The sequence below is a fragment of the Thunnus albacares genome, chromosome 17 (genome assembly GCF_914725855.1).
Source record: "Thunnus albacares chromosome 17, fThuAlb1.1, whole genome shotgun sequence".
NCBI classification, from domain to species: Eukaryota; Metazoa; Chordata; class Actinopteri; order Scombriformes; family Scombridae; genus Thunnus; species Thunnus albacares.
Window position 1 is genome coordinate 26821382 of NC_058122.1, and position 22027 is coordinate 26843408.

A 22027-nucleotide genomic window follows, 5' to 3' on the forward strand; every position below is an offset into this window, starting at 1 on the left:
CAGCCGAGGCAGAGAGTCAACATGACTCAGTGTGCACACCGCGGTCGAGGGGGAAACAGACACGTGACAGGAAATGATTCAAGGTTTTTAATTGGAAAGTAAAAAAAAAAAAAAAAACCCTGCACATAAGAAAGTAAACAGCAATATTTCAGCAGCACATTTCAAGATTTAAATAATAAAGTCTCCCATGTCTGCTCACAGTTTGCGACAGTCAGACAGAAAACATTTTCCTTCATATGATTGTAGTTAAAAACCAAACAGATCACAACTTTCTTGCAAAGTGCAAGTTACAGACATTAAATTTGTTATACTTGAGCATCAAAGTTTAGTCTTGATTTTCTGTAGTTGGACTAATTCATCTTAACTCGAGGTTTCTAAAGACAAGGTTGAAAGATTTTAAGTGGATCTTAAGATTAATTTATTAAAAAGTTATATTTCTAATTATGCAAATGAAAGAATTTACATGACAAACCATTTACACTTCCCCAACACACGTTGAACATATAGTAGTGGCCCACATTATATAACTGCATACATGTAGACACACAGTGGCTTAATGAAGACAGTTCATAAATCACCACATATTATCCCTAAAGAGTAGAAAGACTAGTCGTCCCTGTTCTCCTGATTTGAAGCTGAAACATCCCTCGATTTCCCTCAAAAACAATGTAAATTGCAGCTATTCTTATTTAAAGATAGAATCATTTGTTTTGTGTCTGTGAAACTGTGAAATGAGTCTAAACACATTAAAAGTGCAACGGAAGAAGATTTGGGGGAACAAATGAGCGCTGTGACTAAGTCAGGAAGTGTGTCTATAAAGAGCATCTCAACTGCAGCTGAAAATCTTGTTTCTGCTGAACTCTTGTGGTTTAACTTCTCACCTCGCAGCACTGCTGAGTACAAACGATCCTCAGGGTGTGTCAGGAACTCTTCTTCTGATCACACACAACTACAACAACACACTCTCTTGTCTTTAAATTAAAAATACAGCATCATTAAAACCAACAACGTATCTTTTTTTTTTCCTCTTACTCTAAATCATCTTCTTTTTCTTTGTAAACAAAACTAAGTTATACAACTTTTTTTTTTGCATGGCTGCTGTAGCAACTTTACAATTTATTTCCCATTAGGATTAATAAAATACTCAATCTAACTTTAGCTGTTGCAGAAAATTAACAACAACAAGTCTGGTCATTGTAATAGCTCATAGAAATAACTCTAACTGTCTGTTTGTCCAGATTAGGAAGGAAAAAGAATTTGAATTTATGTAGAATTTGAAAATTTCCATTTGTTTGGCACCGCTTATTGTCGTATCAAAAAGGTCACAGTGGCAGACGACGATGTTCTACCGACTCAGGCACTAAAATGATCCTCCAACTGCAAATCACTGGTCAGACACACAAAGGAACTTTGTGTTTTTCATGATTTATTTTAATCTGCTACATCGAGCTTTGATTGATTGATTGATATTTTTGTTTTTAGTGTGTCCAGCCAGTCCAACAGATGCAGATTTATTTATTTAGAAGGTCTGGATACATGTTGGTAAAGGTTTAGGGAGCAGTGAGGTCTCAGGGGAAGATATCGGTGGGCAGCTGGAAGTCTTTGAAGGTATAAAAGGAGATGTCTCCGTGGTCCACCACAGCAAAGACCACCGGGATGTCTCCGCTCTGGAAGGCCAGCAGCTTGATAGCTTTCAGGTCGGGCACGGGACCGTCGAAACTGGGACACGACAGAGAGAAGAATCAAATTATGTAACGGGAGACAGGCCAGCGTACTCTGAAACAATTAATCAATCAACAGAAAATGAACCAACAATTCATTCATCAAGTAAAAATGTCGAACATTTGCCAATTCCAGCTTCTCAAATCTGAGCATTTGCTACTTTCTCTGTTTTGCATCATTATAAAATAAATCTCTTTGGGTTTTGAAACTGTGACGGGCATTTCTCACTATTTTCCGACATTTTACAGAAGAGCCTGGACATAGTTTTATATTTTTTGCCAATTCTGAGCTTATTCTTTCAGTGAGTATCAAGTGTTATACATCATATGATTCAGGGGAACCTGCTCCTTTCTTTCTGATGCAGTGTGAAGTTACCATCATGCATTACCTTTGTGTGAGCATACCGTGTTTGACAAGAAATACACCTTTTCCTCAGCGAGTTACAGCCATTTATTTGCATATTGTCCTGGGTGTTTTTTTTAGTAAACAATGTGACAATATGTACATTTTAATGCTGTCTTTATATTTTGGTCAATATAAACTCTGAGAGTAAATATCAAAGTGTTCTATATCACTGAAAAACAGACAACCTGACCTATTGATATATGGAAGACTGCAGTCGTTTAATTTTTGTGTAGTGGGTGCTGCACAGTGACTCGAGTAAAGCCTGTAAGCTAACAAGCTTCTGTTCCTGTATCATGTGATTGCACGCGCCGTAAATCAGCCCTGATGGTTGTAAAGGCACCTCGGAAAGCTGAGAATCTCACAGTTGAGACAAAAGACGCCTGTCAATATCATAAACTAAGATACTAAATGTTTTGTAGAACATGGTCTAGCTACACTCAGGAGGGCTAAATTATTAATCAACAGACTAGTTGGTTAACTGCATCTCTATCACAACCACTGAAAGGCAGAAAAGACAAAAGCTCCATTCATCTCAAACAACTGTGATATTTATTTAAATTGAGTCAGAAGTCTGTTGTTTTCTGTAAGCCAATCTTGAATAAACATCACTTCTTACCTGCAAACACACATGCGGGAGTAAGGTTTCCCCGGGTTGCTCTTCTTGAAATCAGCCACCGAGTCAGGTTGGTAAACACTGAAACAAATCCTCCACTCGTCTGAACCTTTCAACCTACGTGGACAAAAACACAGAGGTCATCAATATTTCCTGAACGATGCGCTCTCCATTCACGGTACAATACATCACGCTCAGCTGTACGAGCGGCACAACGAGTCATTGACAAACACTGGAGTTACAGCATCACGCTCCTTTGTTCCTCCGTCCTTTGTAGGTTAGTAAATTAAAGATCATGACCTGTGATTACAGAAATACAAGCTCAGTTCACATAAAGTACAAAATCTGATTTATTTTCCTTCACAAGTCACTCGGAGTTGATGTTTTCTAATCACAACGAATACAAGTTCACATAAGGTCACCTTTTATTAATTTACAATTTGGAACTGCAAACCTACAAAGTCTATTTCAAGTCTCAGATTGAAATTTGTCAGTGGATCCATGAAAATAACTACTATACTACACTATACTATATAACGTATAGTTTTCTTGGATAAACCGTAATCTTAAACCTAATGCACACAAAGGTACAACAAACACTGAATCCCTTTATTAACTGCTCATGTTGTAGCTGTCAGAATTTAACACTATGTGAGCTGCTTTCTGCTGACATGTCTGTGATTTCACCACCTGATATTAGACTCAGTCAGGAGGAAACATCTGATCATTTACTGATGTTAAAGACCATTTGTACATCTCTTCAGTCATACAGAGTAATCTATAACCAATAAAATGCCAATCATAAGCACTTTCCTCACTTTATTTTACATTTAGTCTCTCCTGATTGAACTGCTGTCAGATAAGGAAAATCATTTTCACATTTTTTTTAATCAATACAACAATAGGAACAGAAGTAAGTGATACCTGGAGGCTCCCTCCAGCAAATGGGTGGATTTAATCACACTGATTTTATCCAGCAGCTCCCCTGGAATAAAAAAAAAAAAACACAAATGTTTAAGATCAGAAACAACTGATAATGTAGATCAGACTGAAGGAGGTCAAGCATGAAAGTTTATTCTTGACACTGGAAAGGCAAACAAACAAAAAAAAGATCAATAAAGTAGATTAACTGTTTTCACTCTATATGTCAACTCACCGGTGGGGATTTGTTGTCTTGGGTCATGTAAAGGAGCGACTTCGCTGTTCCACAAGTGTGCCTGTTGACCTTTACGCTTCCTCTCTCGCCTTGCCAGCAGATCCCGATACTCTGCCCAGTTTCTGCACTGCCGAACCTTGAAGAAGGAACGTGATCCCCCCCGTGATGTCCCCCGTTAATACCACTTGAAGATAAAAACTGATGACATTGCAAAACCTAAGTAGAGAATGAGACATTTTTCTATATGTTGAAGCTGCTACAAACCTCCTTGTCTTTGTTGACATCCCAGTGACGCCTATGCTTGTCCTGTTCCCTCTCCTTTGCCGACATCTTTACCTCTCGTAGGTTTACTCTCTGCCTCCAGGGGGCGACGTCACAGTCTCCCACAGCCAACGCCCCGGGCAGCAGAGAGGAGTCCGGGGAGGCCAGGCAGCTGGAGAGGCGCTCGCCGGAGCCCAGGTCTGGGAAAAGGATGGAGCTGAAGTCCCAGCGTGCTGAACCCGAGGCGGCGTGGTGATCCGCCTGATGGCCTGAGTCCCCGCCAACATCCGTCACCCACCAGGTCCTGCCCTCGCATTTATCCGCTGGACTTGTAGCGGCGGTTTGGGCCTCTGAAGAGGTCGTCACGTGCGACTCAGGAAGTGTTTTATCCTCCTCGCCTTCATGGCTGCGTTCATCCTCCTCCATTCTCTCCGTCGTGGATGCGTCTTGTGCGTCAGTATGACTGCAGAAAAGACACTCGTGAACACCAGTTATGGAAAATTTCACATGTTTGAACAAAACTTTACAGATAATGAGCTGCTATACAATTTGAAATTAGCATGCCTTCATAATAGTCATTATTAAGACATGAATGGCCACAAAAAGCTGTTTTTATTACTTATTAGTTCTCTGTGCAATGCTACCACTGTGTTTTTATGACTTTATCCTAATTGCATTTATTCAGTTCTAGATTTGTATTAATTTTCTTTTGATCCTCATCACTATGTGTGTGTGTTTGTGCTCTATGAATAAATGGACTTGACATAAATTTGTCAATGAATGACCTCTGCTCTGTACAGTCATTTTCTGAAGTCAGTCACTAATTAAATAGGTTGATCAACAGAAAATTAACTAACCCCAGAAGCCATTTATCATCTTTAATTAAATATCTTTAGACTGTTGGTAAGACAAAAACGTGTTATTTGTAATCTCTGTGATTGTGAGGGTCATTTTTCTGTATTTTTTTAACACTTATAGATTAAACAACTAAAGGGGAAATCCACAGATTTTTACACATCAAAGATCATTTTTTATGACATTGAACAAGCACAGAGAATTTATAAAAAGACATCATTAAGTTGTTTTATGAGAGTTGTAGGATTCAGAGTACAGAGCGCCCCTTAAATTAATCAAAAATATAATTAACAGATTTATCTACACCAGCCTCTACTTTATTAATTGTTCTTTATTAAGCAGATTAACAAGAAAATATAGTCGTGTGCAATTATTCTTTATTTTGCATCATCATTACTGCACAACTCTAGTTTTTGCATCTTTTAAATGTGACGGATTGCACTGTGGGATTGTTAGCAAACAGTAGTGTACGTGCTACGGACGTGTGTGTGTGTGTGTACAAAGGAAGTTATTTCCGGGTACAGCCTCTGTTTACCTGGATGTAGGCGTGGGGCTGGTGCTGCGTTTCCTCTTCACTTGTCTCCCTGCTCTGTCATGTGACTGAGGCAGGTTGAGCTGTCTCGCATAGGATGACGGCTCTGAACTGTAAAAAAAAAAAAAAAAAGACAAAAACAACACCTGCGCTCAGCTGAACTCTAGAGCTCCACAGTAACACAAACCAAAATAACGAGTCACTAAATATCCAGTCAAGCCATGATTAGTTTCCCTAAAAAACAAGTACTACTTCAGCTGATTTCACCCATTAATCCCAGTAATAATTTCAGTTCCAGTTAACTATAACAGCAATCTGACGTGTTTCAACTGCTGCGAATGATCGATCGGTTTCTAAAGAGTGTTCAATTTCATTTTTAACCCCAAAGTCAAGCTAAAGGAGAAGTTATGAACCCATCCTAGGCCCTTTCAGACACTGAACAAGTAACACTGCTGTCTGTTTAAGTAATGCTCTTTTGTTTTTCATCCAATTTGCTCACATATATAAAGTGTTTTTCTAGATGTTAAGCCAACTGCCTGGTATGCATCCACTTGCGTATTTCCTCCCATTTTTATAGATCAGTCTGACAGGAGTAGATTCTGATAATCAACTTAAAATCAGCTCCCTTTCCTCAGGAGATGACAACTGGGAGAGACATTTATAAAAATGAAGGTGAACAAGACGTGCGCTTCATTTCTCGGCGTCTGTTTAACCTCTCGCTGCTGCAGACTTTACATTAACGTGACGGCATTCAGTTCAGACTTGCTGTAAGTTACTTGTTAGTCAGTCTGACCTCGTAACTTTGCCGTTTTATCTGACTCGTGTGTTTATGCAAACCTGAGACCAACATGTAAAACTGCATTTGCATTTATGTAACAAAGCGCATGTCTGAAAGGAGCTTTATAAGCAGGTACAGATTACGGATTGATGGATGGAATACACTTTTTAAATTTCAGTCTGGACCAACTGATAGTGGATTCCCTAAAGTCTCTTGTTTACCACGTATCACAGCTTGATTATCTCATATTTCTAATGCCGTCTGGATGAGGCATTAAGACTCTATTACCTGGGATCGAACCTGTGCACGACATATCCAAGTCTCTTCAAATGCCCGAACACCTTGGTGATGGAAAAAAAAAAAAAAAAGGAGGTGTTAAACCAGTTCAGCATTGTGTTTCTTCTCCAGAATATGTATCATACTTTTAATGGTACCTGATATTGCTGGAGGCTCACTGTGTTTGAGGACAGAAACCTCTCATATCCGTCCTGGATGGACAGCGGCAGGTCCTGGTAAAACACCTGCAGGTTTCCCTGTTCACACAGTACATTCATGTCATCAAATCAATATTTCACAGATCATGTGCTAGCGGTAGACTCATGGAGTGTTATACAACTGAATAAATACAAAGAACCGGTGAACCGCATCCTGACAAACAGGTTTTTTTTATCTGTCACTCACACACTCCATCAGGTAGAGAGCCTCTTCAGGGAGGAGATACTGTTTGCCGTTGTCAGAGAAGCCCATCGTCTGCCAAAACTTGCCCTGTGTAATAACATGTCGTAAGATACGTTATAATAACTTAACACAAACAAGAAAAGGAGATCACAGTGTGTCGCTCGGTGTGATCTCGTACTCACAGCTGGAGACTGAAGCTCCACAATCTGGTCACTTGGAACCCACGTGGCCTTCACGAGGCTTCCTCTACAGGAAAATAGAAGACAGTCAGCGATTTTCTTGTGTGTGTGTGTGTGTGTGTTTCTTACTGTTTTAGCCACCGGCTAGTCTTTCACTTTGTCTGTTTGGTGCTGAGTGAGTAGTGTGAAGTTGGTTTATCAGAGCTGGAGCTGCAAAAATAATAATCAGCAACTTGTTTTGATATCTGATTCATCGTTTCAGTCGTTTTTTTCAAGCAAAAATGCAGAAAATTTGATTGTTTCAGCTTCTTAAATGTGAATATTTGCTGTTTTTTTGTTAATTAAATATCTTTTTGGACTGTTAGTCAGACAAAACAAGCAAACTGAAGACGTCACTGTGGCCATTTTTTCACTACTTTTTCACATTTCATAGTCTAAATGATTAACCGACTGATCGAGAAATTCTCCAAAAGATTAAACGATAATGAAAGTAATCCTTAGTTGCAGCCCTAATCAGAGCTTCTCTTCTACTTTTTACTTTAAAGTACTGAGTTACTGTCTCATAATGATGATGACATGATATCATGATGCGGCTGTGAGAAACGTCTGCTTTGAAAACCTCCTCCTCGTCGACGGATGAACGCCTACTCACAGCCTCTCCACTCTCTCCTCTGATATCAGGCTCCAGTGTTCATTTAAACTCTGCTCGAGACGCTCTCTCTGCTCATCCGAGTCATTGGGGAAGAAGTCCTTCTGTCCTCTGACTGGGATCTTGTGACTCCTGGCCCGAGCTGCGAACAGCTCAGATGGACTGGAATTAAAAAAAAAAAAAAAAAAAGACATCAGCACTTAGCTCCTGTCATGTGACATTTGATGCTTTTATCACTAGATAAAGGCAAAGCATGTAAATATTGACTGAAGCGTCTGGACGTGATGAAATATAATTTTTAATTGAACTTCTTAGAGTCGATGTAGAGGTGGTCGTCATTACAGTTTAATAAGCCTGTCACGATCAGATGAAAATGAAAGCCACTGTACTTTTTATAAGAGAGCTTGCAACAAGTAACTCAGTTGAATGTAAGATGTCATATCCAGAGCTTTAAATTAGAGCTTGTTATTGTTATTTGTGAAGTCTTTGTGGGAACACACATTCACAAAAACTGATGCACAAAGTTGCAGAAGTTGCTTCACATTGAATGGAGCTTGTCATATATATGATAAGTTACAACCTTTTCAATGTATAAAAAGCTTGTCTGAATTTTGATGCTGAAGGCTGGGAAATGGGCCAAAGATATAAGGACCAAACCGGATAAATCTGAGGGGTGGTGAGATGATTAATGGGAGAGGAAAGAAGAAAAAACAAAGTTCTGATACACAAATCTGTTTTCAGTTTTTGGACTTTTTCTCTAATCTTTGATTTTTTTTGCTGAAATATTGGATCATTTGAACATTTATTGAAATGAAAGCATGTGAGAAGTTTAGAGGGAAAAATCACTATTTGGTGGAGCTGTTAACAACTCATAGACATGTGAAATGTGACCCCGACTACACACTGCTTTTTGTAAGACGTCAAAAGACAAAAAGGTTGGAAACCACTGGTTTCATCTTTAACAGTGTGTTGTATTTTAAAAGCTTGTTATATTATCCATTGTGTCAAATCTTCATCTGAAAAGTAACTAAAGCTGTCAAATAAATGTAGTGTCAAATAAATGTAATATTTCCCTCTGAAATGTAGTGGAGTGGACGTATAAAGTAGCATCACATGGAAATACTCAAGTAAAGTAGTTAAGTAAAGGTACTCAGTTATTTTCCACCGCTGCATGTGACTCACTGCCATAGTTGTGTAAATCAGTTCCAGTCCTCCAAACAGCATTTACCGATTAATTCTCATCTTTTTTACATTAGTTTCCCTTCCTCTTCCCACCATTGTTTTTCACCAACACACACAGAGGATGGCGACAGAGAGCCCAGTGTAGATTACCAATGATTCATAAAACGTCTCAAAATAATATTCTACCACCGCCACACCTCTGGAAATAAACTAACCAGAGCTACGGCTATAAAGCTAGGTTATTTGTCTCAGCAAATTTTAAGTGATGTTTTCCCTGAACATAAATATATCTTGACATAACTCCAAAACTTAGCTAGTTAACAAGACTTGACAGTTAAGGTAAATGAGCCATTTCAGCATGCGGACAGGACAACCGTTAAAGAGCTCAGACGGCTGAGAAAAAGTATAAAAGGGCCGCTGAGTGAGAATGGCAGAAAGGTTATTACTGTCTATCTTTAAATGTATTAATATTTGATAATAAAGGCAACAACAGACCTTAATATTTCACTGTAGAACTTCTCTTGAGTGTCTGTCTTGTTTTGGTCCGCCATGATTACCAACCTCCCTGCCGCACATCTCCTCTGGGTCCTGGTGCCGGTCAGGTTCAGTATTTAGAAGTAGTTATAAACACAGCCAGCAGGGGGCGACAAAGGACATAAAGAGAAACAACAGTCAGGCGTCCAAATGAACAGTGAAAGAGGTTTTCCTCGCTGTAATCACTCCTCCTGTTCATACTGGTTATTAAAACATCCCCTTCAAATGTGCTGTCAATGTAGGTGATGGAGGCCAAAATCCACTTTTTATCATTTAGTGCCAAAATGCATTTAAAAGTTGATGTGAAGCTTATATGAGGCTTCAGCAGTCTGAGTTAGTCATATCAAGTGGATATCTGCCACATTTACAGTCTTTCTAGCATCAAATTCCCTCTTTGTGTTTCCTCGGACAGTGTTTCCCTGTTGATCTGTGGTGGAAGTATGGTAACAAAAACAGGGACTTTGACACTAAAAAGACTTTAATTCTGTAAGATAAATAAATACACAAATAAATTTAACATTTATATATTTAATGTCTCATTTAATTTGTGATGCATTTATTTATGTTGGCAATTGAGCATTAAATTGCATAATTATTTATTAATTTAATCATTTTATTATATAATTATTCATTTATTTAAGTATTTAATTATATAGTTATTTATGCATTTATATATTTAGTTTCGGCCCTCAAAACCCTCCATAAAAATCCAATGAGAGGACCAAAACCAGAAATGAATTGATCACACTAACAAATATTGTCCGTGTATCAAAAGCCTGATATATCTTCGTTTACTTATTCTTTTTATAACAAATAAAACCTTGAAATATTTCCAATATCCAGAATGAACTCTGAGCTTTCGTTAGCTTGGGCCTATAGTTTAATCCAGGATGTAGTGCACTAAAAAGAAAAATAATGCGTATAAAATATAAATAATAATATAAATATGAATGAACTGATGAATTCCCACAGCCTATTTATCAGCTGCAAATAAGTTTTTTTACAATTATGTTTTTTTTTTTCAATTTTTCTCTCATTTTTATTAGTTTTTTATTAGTTCATCAGGGCGACTGTGATGTTATATAGCTATTTAGTGCATATAATGCTTCATAGTTTGGCCTGTTTATATTCAAAAAGCTTTTGGATAGGGCTTATAGATCTGTTTTTATTTTGGATTGGATTTGACAGCTGTTACCATGGAAACAATCAGTACATCTGTCAAACCTGCTACTCAGAGCTCAGTCAAGATGCCCATCACCTGCAGGATTCTATTAAACTCCATTAAGACAGAAACGGTAAGAACATACAAGCGTTCATCTGTTTTATACTTGTAGCTGATGATCTGCAGGTTAGAGCATCAACAAGAAAACTTAAATCACATCACAGATAGAAAACACAGGTGCCAAACAATGTTAGTTTACTGTAAGTTTGGTTATAAATGTTATGCTGTAAAGCATTTTGGTATTTATTTAAATTAATTGATTTGCATGTTTGTTCTGTAAATTGTAACTGGTCCTGTTGTGATGTGGATGCACTTCTTCCTCTGCAAAAGTGAAGACTCTGTGTTATGAAAGACACTGTGGAATTAACTATTTTAATAACTATTTTGACTGAATAGTCACACTTAAATGGTTTTTATCATTTCCACTAATGGCTATTTCTGAAATATAATGCTTACAGTTAGTTCATTTGTAAACAGCAGTTATTTTAAAAAATGCTCATCATAAAGTGAAGTATGATGCCTGTGTGCCACCTGTGTGTTGCACATGTCTGACTGGATTCTTGTTTATTAGTCTATAACTGTCTAGCTAGGGTTGACAATCACTTCTAGCAGTGTATTGTTGTAATTTTTGTTAACTTGGCTGTTTTTTGTGTCTTTATTTTATGATGATAGATGGAGGAATATGAAGCAGAGGAGAAGACAAACAGCAGTAAAATGAGCTCATCAGCAGAGGTGAGAACCAGAATTTTAATGAAGGCTCAAGACTAAATTGCCTGTAACCATAGCAACAGTTCTGATGCTTCAGTCTCTGTTAGCAGCTAACTGACAGGTGAAACTAATCTAACCATGAGTTAAACTGACAACAAAGACATTTGAACACACAGAGAATGATTTAAACACAGTGTCTCTTTGTTCTTTTGGTAAGTGGCCATGATGTAAGAGCCATACAGCACTCACAGGTGTTTAGTGATAGAAAACTATTGGCTTGGAAAAGGAAATGCCTTCTTCACCTCGTCCATGTTTTTCATGCATCAGGAAACTTCTTCTTGTATCAGTTCCACTATTTAAAACCTTCTTACACTCCTTGTGTCTTTCTCTTTCTCTCTTTTTGCATCATAGAAACAAACAAGCAAAAACTTAGCTGGACCTCATGATGAGGGTGAGGAGAGTTTCATAGGAGGACAAATGGATCCACATCAGCGAGCCGACACTGTGGAGAAAACACGTCGCTGTGACCAGTGTCAGAAGAGCTTCTCTTCCTCAGCATATTTGAAGTATCACCAACGTATCCACACTGGAGAAAAGCCTTACACCTGTGACCAGTGTGCTAGGAGTTTCACTCAACTTGGAGCTTTAAAGAACCATCAGCGCACTCACACTGGAGAAAAGCCTTACACCTGTGACCAGTGTGGTAAGAGTTTCACTACATCTGGAAATTTAAAGAACCATCAGCGCACTCACACTGGAGAAAAACCTTTCACTTGTGACCAGTGTCAGAAGAGGTTCTCTTCCTCAGAATATTTGAAGTATCACCAACGTATCCACACTGGAGAAAAACCTTACACCTGTGACCAGTGTGGTAGGAGTTTCACTCAATCTGGAACTTTAAAGAACCATCAGCGCACTCACACTGGAGAAAAGCCTTTCACCTGTGACCAGTGCAGGAAGAGTTTTACTACATCTGGAAATTTAAAGAACCATCAGCGCACTCACAATGGAGAAAAACCTTTCACTTGTGACCAGTGTCAGAAGAGGTTCTCTTCCTCAGAATATTTGAAGTATCACCAACGTATCCACACTGGAGAAAAGCCTTACACCTGTGACCAGTGTGGTAGGAGTTTCACTGCATCTGGAAATTTAAAGAACCATCAGCGCACTCACACTGGAGAAAAGCCTTACACCTGTGACCAGTGTGGTAGGAGTTTCACTCAATCTGGAAATTTAAAGAACCATCAGCGCACTCACACTGGAGAAAAGCCTTACACCTGTGACCAGTGTCAGAAGAGGTTCTCTTCCTCAAAATATTTGAAGTATCACCAATGTATCCACACCGGAGAAAAACTTCCCACCTGTGACCAGTGTGGTAGGAGTTTCATTCTATCTGGAGATTTAAAGAGACATCGGAGCACTCACACTGGAGAAAAGCCTTACACCTGTGAGCAGTGCAGGAAGTTACATTTGATGGGACACTTTAAAGAAACATCAGCACACTCACACTGTGTAGAGAGTGCACTTGAACTGTCTGGATCCCTTGTATGTTAAAAGATGACACGTGATTTGTAAAACTTGTCATGAAAATGTTTCAATAATATTCACATGCATGCAACTTGAGGTGTGAAATTTTATTGTTGCTTTACTCCTACTGTCAAAGCTACAGCAGCAAATATACCAGAGTTACACACACACACAGTACACAGAGTACAAAACTCACTGAGGAGCAAGGCATCACCACTGGCAGGGTTGGAGGTTTGATTCCCAAACTAAAGACCATTTCAAGGTTCAACGTTCAGTTTTATTGTCATTGTACAATACAGGATTACACTCCTCCCCACACACACAGAAAATGGATGAACAAATACTAAAATATTTAGAATTTAGAATTAGAATAGAATAAAAAAAATGAAATTGGCAATAAACTCGAACAAAGTATATAAACTTAGCACTAAAAGAAATCATTAAAAAAAGGTAAAACTATGACTATATGTTTTTTTTTTACAATATTTGCAAAATCAATGTAATTTGCAACTCATAGTGCAAAAAAACTTACTTGAGTTAGTAGATGGAGTGAGTGTAGCGCAAAGACAATGGTATTGTAATGAGCATAAATGTGCATAATGTGCATTTCTACTTAAAGCTGCAACTTCTGCTCTTTGTAAAGGAGCTGTGATCAATCCCACAGAGAAGTACTGTGGAATATTCTGGCATATAGTAGACTGTATGCAGCGATCGTGTGCCAGAATCGTTATTATAGATTAATTGAATACATTCCTTACATTAATGGGAGAGGAAAGAAGGAAAAACAAAGTTCTGATACACAAATCTGTTTTCAGTTTTTGGACTTTTTCTCTAATCTTTGATTCTTGCTGAAATATTGGATCATTTGAACATTTATTGAAATGAAAGCATGTGAGAAGTTTAGAGGGAAAAATCACTATTTGGTGGAGCTGTTAACAACTCATAGACATGTGAAATGTGACCCCGACTACACACTGCTTTTTGTAAGACGTCAAAAGCCAAAAAGGTTGAAAACCACTGGTTTCATCTTTAAAAATGTGTTGTATTTTAAAAGCTTGTTATATTATCCATTGTGTCAAATCTTAATCTGAAAAGTAACTAAAGCTTATAGATTATAGATTAATTCCTCATTATGGATTGATTAACATTTTCCATATTTTTGTTAAAATTATTGACAGTCTTCAAATGTCAAATTACTTAAAGAATGTCGATGTATATATTCATGAACATGCTCAAACTCAAAGTTCCTACAACAATGTGCCGCCAATGCTGCAGCCACTGACTGCAGATTTTGAGTGTGTCTCTGCTCGGATCAACTAGAACTTCACCTCGTCACACAACACTGGAACTGAATCTGCGGCAAGTTGTCCTTGTTCAATGCTATTTGTTTGGAAGTGCAGACATAGACAGTGTAAGTGTTTAAGAAAGCATTCACTCACATTTAACTCAGCTTTAGTTTATTTGATTAAATGTATTTCTACAGTTGGTTCCACATTTTGAGACATTTTTCAGAAAGTAATCTAAAGCTGCAGCACACAGAACTCATGAAACATTGTGTCACCATGACTAGTCTGTGACAGAGAAAATACACAAAATACAAAAGCACTTCACTTATTGTTGGTTTTGTCAATTAACTGCAGCACTAATGCAACAGGATTTCATGTGATCTGTGAGTTTAGTGATCGTGGTGGGGTGGGGGGTGGGGGCGAGGGGTTTCAGAAAGCAAGACTACAGATAGACCAGACTTACTTCAGTAAATCAGGCTTATTTTCAGAAAATCCTGTTTCATAAAGCAGCTTTGAATGTGTTTAATAACATCCTTATTGCAAAGAGAAAAGAGTTGAAAATGTGCAGACAAAGTCTGTCCTCAGATGAAGAGGATCAACCTTGTCTCCTAGAAATTAAAGTTAGTATAGTTTTGAGAAAAATCTAACGTCACCTGAATTACATTTTTAATCAAGATAATTAGGGAACGTTTTTAATGGACAATCACAAAATGTTCATACAAACATGAACATTAATTCAATTCAATTCAATTCAATTTTATTTATATAGCGCCAAATCACAGCAAAAGTCATCTCATGGCACTTTTCACATAGAGCAGGTCAAGACTGTACTCTTTCATTTTCAGAGACCCAACAATTCCCCCATGAGCAGCACTTGGCGACAGCGGTAAGGAAAAACTCACCTTTAATGTGAAGAAACCTCAAGCAGAACCCGACTCTAAGTGGGCCATCTGCTTTGACTGGTTGGGTTGAGAGAGAAAGAAAGAGAAGGTGGAGGGGGGGGGCAGAGAAGCAGAACAACAACAGCAACAATAACAATAGATACATGACTAGCAACAACAAACGGCAGCAAAAGCAGGAGAAGGACATCCCCACGGCAGAGCAGTCCCTGGGGTTTCCTGCAGATGAGAAAGCACAAAGAACTCCGGGGACGAAGTCAAGTTAGTAACATTCAGGAGAGAGGAGCTCAATGTATCATGGGAAGTCCCCCGTCAGTCTAGGCCTATAGCAGCATAACTAGCGGCTGGTCCAAGGCAAGCCTGGTCAGCCCTAACTATAAGCTTTATCAAAAAGGAAAGTTTTAAGCCTGCTCTTAAACGTAGAGAGGGTGTCTCTGACTGAATCTGGAAGATGGTTCTACAGGAGATGAGCCTGATAGCTGAAGGCTCTGCCTCCCATTCTAATTTTGGAGACTGTAGGAACAACAAGTAAGCCTGCATTCTGGGAGTGCGGTGCTCGAGTGGGATAATAGGGTTCTAAGAGCTCTTTAAGATATGATGGTGCCTGACCATTAAGAGCTTTGTAGGTGAGGAGAAGGATTTTAAATTCACTTGTGGATTTTACTGGAAGCCAATGCAGCGAAGCTAAGATGGGATGATCTCTTTTTCTGGTTTTTGTCAGTACACGTGCAGCTGCATTCTGGACCAGCTGGAGAGTCTTTAGAGACTTGTTTGGGCAGCCTGATAATAATGAATTGCAATAAGCCAGCCTAGAAGTAACAAATGCATGTACTATTTTTTCTCCATTTTTTTGAGAAAGGGTGTGCCTGATTTTTGCAATATTATGTAAGTGAAAAAAGGCAGTCCTTGAAATTTGTTTTATGTGGGAGTTAAAGGACATATCCTGATCAAAAATAACTCCCAGACACAGTGGTGCTGGAGGCCAGGGTAATGCCATCTAGAGTAGCTATATCATTAGATATTGTGTTTCTAAGGTGTTTAGGGCCAAGCACAATAACATCAGTTTTGTCTGAGTTAAGTAGCAGAAAATTGTAGGTCATCCAGGTCTTTATATCCTTAAGGCATGCTTGGAGTTTAGTTAACTGATTGGTCTCATCTGGCTTCATTGCTAAATATATGATGGAGTGTGTCCGAATAATATTACCTAAAGGAAGCATATACAAGGTGAATAGTATTGGTCCAAGTACAGAACCTTGTGGAACTCCGTGTCTAACTTTTGCTTTCATGGAGGATTCATCGTTAACATGTACAAACTGAAATCGATCTGATAAATAGGACTTAAACCAGCTTAATGCAGTTCCTTTAATGCCAATTAAATTACCCAGTCTCTGTAATAGGATTTGATGATCAATTGACAAAGTATTTTATTTGTTTCCCCTGAAATATCAGTTCGTATAAGCATGATCAACATTGTCATTGTTATGGCACTCAATGCACATGGTTAAAGTTGGGAAAAGATTGTGGTCTTGGTTAAAGATTCCCTCCAGACATATATTAAAATATATATAAATACTCTGCTTAGGACAATTATGTGTGTCTGATGTGGTTTTTCCACAAAAAAGAAGTACAATTATCACTTAAATCCTTAAAATGGCATCTCCTCCTTCTCCCTCATTAAAAATTCAAGAATCTACAAATATGCAAATATATTTCATTTCAGAAGTTTAACTACTGGACACAAAATGTCTCCTACTTCACTGAAAAGTCCATTATGTGCACTTAAGTTTCCACATCACACTTGTGTAAGTTGAATGTTGGACCAGGATTGACTTCCAAACTCGCTAAGTCACAAATCATGCTTATAAGCCCGCCCCTTAAAAATCTGATTTTCAATGAGCACAGATAAACTTTCTACTTTTAGCAGATGAATATGAAAACAGCCTTCAAGTGTTAACCTCTGCACATGTATCATTCTGCACAGTCACGTACAAACATCCAATTGTAGGAACAAGAGGAAAAACAGCTTTTTGAGTGGAGGGGAAGTGACAAAAACCAGAGCATGTCTTTGACTCATAAAAATATTGCCACTGAAGATAATCCAAGCAACAATTGTGTTTTTTTTTTTTTTTTATATTCCACAGTACCTCTCTGTGGTACACTGAGAAGAAGTTGCAGCTTTTAGTAAAGATGCACATTATGCATATTTATGTACATTACTATACCACTGTCTTTGCACTACACTCACTCCCACCACTGCCTCAAGTAAGTTTTACATAACTTGCATTACATTCATTTTGCACATATTGTAAAAAAAAACAAAAAACAAAAAAAAGCTGTGTGTTTGTGTGTATGGTTATAGTTTTTAATTTATTTAATTACTTCTTTTAGTGTTCCATTTATACACTTTGTTGTGTTGATTTTATTGCCAATTTCAATGTTTTATTCTATTCTAATTTAAAATATTTTAGTATTTGCTCATACATTTTCTGTGTGTGTAGCGAGGAGTATGCTACAGCTGCATTTCATTGTACCATCCTATGTTGTATAATGACAATAAAACTGAACCTTGAAATGGTTTTTAGTTTGGGAATCAAACCCCCAACCCTGTCAGTGGTGATGCCTTGTTCTTCAGTGAGCTTAGCAAGTGTGTAAAGCAAAACTATATCAACTCAAGTTATTGGAGTGTTATTGACATATTTTCATAACAAGTTTTACAAATCACAGTCATCTTTTAACTGCTAAAAGATCCAGACAGTTCAAGTGCACTCTCTACACAGTGTAGTAGATATAAAGGTTTTTGATGCCCTGGCCTCAATTGACCCAAAACACTATTAGAGTAGACCTTGTGAATACAAGACTCTTACTACTGGCTGCACCTATTATAGCTTATCCCTTAACACATATTTTAATCTAACTCTTGTATCCGGGAATAGTCCATACATAAAACAAAGAGATGCTGATGTGAATAGTTACTAGTTTCCTTTGTCTCCTATGATAGTGAACTCAGTAACTTTGGGTTTTAGACTGTTAGTCAGATGAAACAAGACATCACTATGCGCTCGGGGAACTTATAATAGACATTTTTTTGCTATTTTCTGTTATCCTATAGACAAAACAATATTTTTCTATTTCTGAGAGAGCCTGCCACTGTGTGTATGTGTACTGACTGGGCTCCATGCTACTCTTATAGGTGCATTATGTAATATTCTTGTGTACTTCTATGGAAGGACTACATTGAATGAGTAGCCTAACAACATGAAAATACGCTCTTTATTTAATGTGTATTTTTCTTTTTCTTCTGAGGAGATGCTCTGTTTACATGTAAACTAGGGAGGTGAGACATCTAGTGAAAACATCAAATTTTGTTTCAGTGAATATTAATTTTATTCAATTATTACTTTCATTTTGCTTTTATTGTAACTGTTGATTTCAAATACACATGTGTAACTACTGTAAGGTGATACATTTTTTTAGTGTGCACGCATTTTATTTATAGCAGTATTTTGTTATGTTTATTTTAATGAAAAAAAATGTTGGAAAGCTTTTGTGCTGGGGACTGAGAGAGAGCCTGCCACTGTGTGTCTGTGTACTAACTATGTTCCATGCTACTTTTATAGAATAAATGTGCAGACCCTGATTCCTGGTGTTGCTGGTGTTCTTCACCCTGTGAACAACCACCATGGTACAGCTGCTACATACATACAGAGGAAATAAACCAGCGAGATGAAAAACATGAGTGAGCTTCTTCCTGATATTTATAAGTGGTATTGATATAACTGATGCCATAAATTTACAGTTACAGGCACATCCAGTACCTAGGTTGTCCCATGATGTTTACTACACTGCTGAGTGTTTTTGATGGATCACGCCGAGTCGTCACCGTCAGTCAGGATGATAACCAAACCCCTCCGTCCCCGTTGTGAAGAAGGCTCACTCTGCTTTTCCAGCCCGCATTGAACAGCTCTCCACTCTCCTGTCATTCCTCTCCTCTGGCTGCCTTCCTGGTCCGGTAATTGTTATTGTGCCTGTGCGGGGGTAAATAGGCAAGAGGGCCGTGTGTCGTAAACTGCAGCAAAAACCCCAGCTGAGACGCATATTCCAAATGCAATGTATATATGTCCAAAGAATGCTCCCAAAACCAGAATAATACCAGCATATCCCACCTGTCTTAATCAAAAATGATGAAATTCGGAATAAGGCCTAATTCGGAATATCCAAACGGAATATGCTGTTTACATGACCCGCATCAAATTCAGAATATTGTCATATTTGGAATAACAGTAGAATATTAGTATGCATGTAAACGTACCCATTGAGATAAAAGAATATGTAGACAGAGGAAGAAGGAAATAAAAGCAGGTAAAAACAGATTTACCTGCTTTTACCTGTTTTTTACCAAATTTATTTTCAGAGAGCGCTGTAATTAAAACCTAACTGAACTGAAGGCACAGTTGTACTGCGCTGCAGGAAGCGATCAACAGATTTTTCTTCTGCAATTATGGTAATAACACAACTGATTATTTACATTTTTTACATATTTATGGAGTAATGTCGTGGCAATATAGAACAAAGTGAAGAAGGGAGAAGGTGATAACATAGTTGATGTTACAAATTAATACAACTAGGTACTGTATAATCTTGAAAATTTAATGATTAAGACTGCCAAAGTCCTACACAATGATGTGTCCATGGAGAAACACTAATATGAATTTTATGAGGTCTATTGTCGAGTCTAGCTATTGGTGGGAAATAAACCTTTCCAGCCTAAGTACCTGTATCCTAGCAATGATCTCCCTCTTACAGTACAAACCCTGAACACAAATAACATCATCTACATTACACAGAAAAATGTGCTCAACCAAAACTGAACAAACTACTGTTGGGTTTACATAAACTAAACATTTCACAGGCTCTATAATACCTGTATCCTAGCAATGATCTCCCTCTTACAGTACACACCCTGAACAGAAATAACATCATCTACATTACACAGAAAAATGCGCTTAACCAAAACTGAACAAACTACTGTTGGGTTTACATAAACTAAACATTTCACAGGCTCTATAATACCTGTATCCTAGCAATGATCTCCCTCTTACAGTACACACCCTGAACAGAAATAACATCATCTACATTACACAGAAAAATGCGCTTAACCAAAACTGAACAAACTACTGTTGGGTTTACATAAACTAAACATTTCACAGGCTCTATAATACCTGTATCCTAGCAATTATCTCCCTCTTACAGTACACACCCTGAACACAAATAACATCATCTACATTACACAGAAAAATGCAGTTAACCAAAACTGAACAAACTACTGTGGTGGTTGCACATAAACTAAACATTTCATGGGACTTATTGTTGTCAAAATGGTCATTAATGCTATCCGTTAAGAAATAAACTGTGAATTAAACATTCCAATCACTAACGCTAATTGCTAGCATGAATCACTAATACTTCCAGCACACACTTCTCAGCCCAACATGTACATTCAAATTCACATTTTATGTGAGTCAAAACACATTGATAATCTTTCCTGCTTCAGTGTCCAGACCGTAGTCGGACACACAGGGGACACTTTGTGTTCTGCTATAGAGCCAAGGTTGTTGCTAACTTTGGGGCTAACCCCCTTCACTTTAATCAGCAGATGGCAAACAAGACAAAGGAACTTGACTTGGCTCTTGAGCAGTTGTAGCATTTATTTACTGACAAATATTCTAAACTGTACACACACTGCACTGCTATGTTCCCAGCTATACTACTAATTTCATACTCTCTGCTCCGGTTGCCAGCCTCACCTTCACACACAGGCCCTTTCTCTTGATCACACACTCGCTACGCACACAATCTACGCACTGAGCCGAGCTACAATGTATGACACAATATCCACAACAGTTTACTGTATTTTGTCACCATAACAGTCCCATTATACTTACCTGTGCAAAACATATTTAAAACAGTCGTCAGTGTGTTAGTTATATCATCGTGGCGTTAGCTCAGCTTGCAGTCACTGTGAACGGAGTCCTGAATCCTGGCAGCCAGCATGTGCTTTTGATTTCGAGACCTGCTTTTTTCTGACTCATGGTCTTAAATCCACAGACCAGAGGTCAGCTCTCATGGGCTCAGTCCAACCAATACTGTAGTAGCTGGAAATGGCAAACTGGCCCTATATCAGCTGATCAGCTGTCATCACTGATTGACCAGCATTTGTCCCGCCTTATTGTATTAATGAACTTGACCAATGACCTGTCAGGTCTGGGGAGGCCACAGTGGTGGCCAATGAGATTTCAGGGGTCGCTGTGGCTACCCCTACTTCCACTACGACCAGCTGCTGTCAGTATTAGCAATCTGGTGTTTGGTTTGTAAATGTTCACATTTCATTTTTTTCTGAGTGACTTCTTGTTCATGTTGGCAGTTTAAAGGTTCAACTTTCATTCTGGATTTTGGAAATATTTTAAGGTTTTATTTATTATAATAAGAAGATCTCATTGGATTTGTAGACAACAGGAAAAATATGGAAAATCACTGATTTGCCCTTTAAAAGGCTGAAAATTAAGCAGTGGGCAGCAGTGTTTGCTATCAATAAGAATAACAATCAGCTGCATGTGGACGGAAGAGTTCTAGAGAAGTCCTGTTCATATTTGCTTAGTTCAGTTTGACTGCCCTCTTAACACGGATGAGATCAAAACTAAACAGTCAATGCAATCAAACATGCAAGTAATTCTCAAGAAATTCCACAACACAAACAAGGAAAAGACAAATGATGCTGTTATCAGAATTTTGTAATGAGGAGGAGTTTGGGAAGTCAGGCTATAAAAACCCTCCATTCAGATTT

General features: G+C 38.1%; 2 protein-coding genes across 2 annotated transcripts; one reads left to right on the forward strand and one right to left on the reverse strand.

The window, feature by feature from the left end:
- Positions 1-72: 72 nt before the first annotated feature.
- Positions 73-9613, reverse strand: tsen54 (TSEN54 tRNA splicing endonuclease subunit). Its single transcript, XM_044331078.1, has 12 exons — positions 9506-9613; positions 7832-7990; positions 7183-7246; positions 7004-7087; positions 6757-6855; positions 6611-6663; positions 5548-5655; positions 4161-4620; positions 3897-4032; positions 3665-3725; positions 2744-2857; positions 73-1719 (listed from the first exon to the last, which is right to left on the reverse strand). Exons 1-12 carry the CDS (start codon positions 9559-9561, stop codon positions 1569-1571), a joined length of 1545 nt encoding a protein of 514 aa, XP_044187013.1. The 5' UTR covers positions 9562-9613; the 3' UTR covers positions 73-1568.
- A 1112-nt stretch (positions 9614-10725) lies between these two features.
- Positions 10726-12853, forward strand: LOC122967009 (zinc finger protein 436-like). Its single transcript, XM_044331359.1, has 5 exons — positions 10726-10839; positions 11439-11498; positions 11886-12040; positions 12545-12762; positions 12846-12853. Exons 1-5 carry the CDS (start codon positions 10741-10743, stop codon positions 12851-12853), a joined length of 540 nt encoding a protein of 179 aa, XP_044187294.1. The 5' UTR covers positions 10726-10740.
- Positions 12854-22027: the final 9174 nt, after the last annotated feature.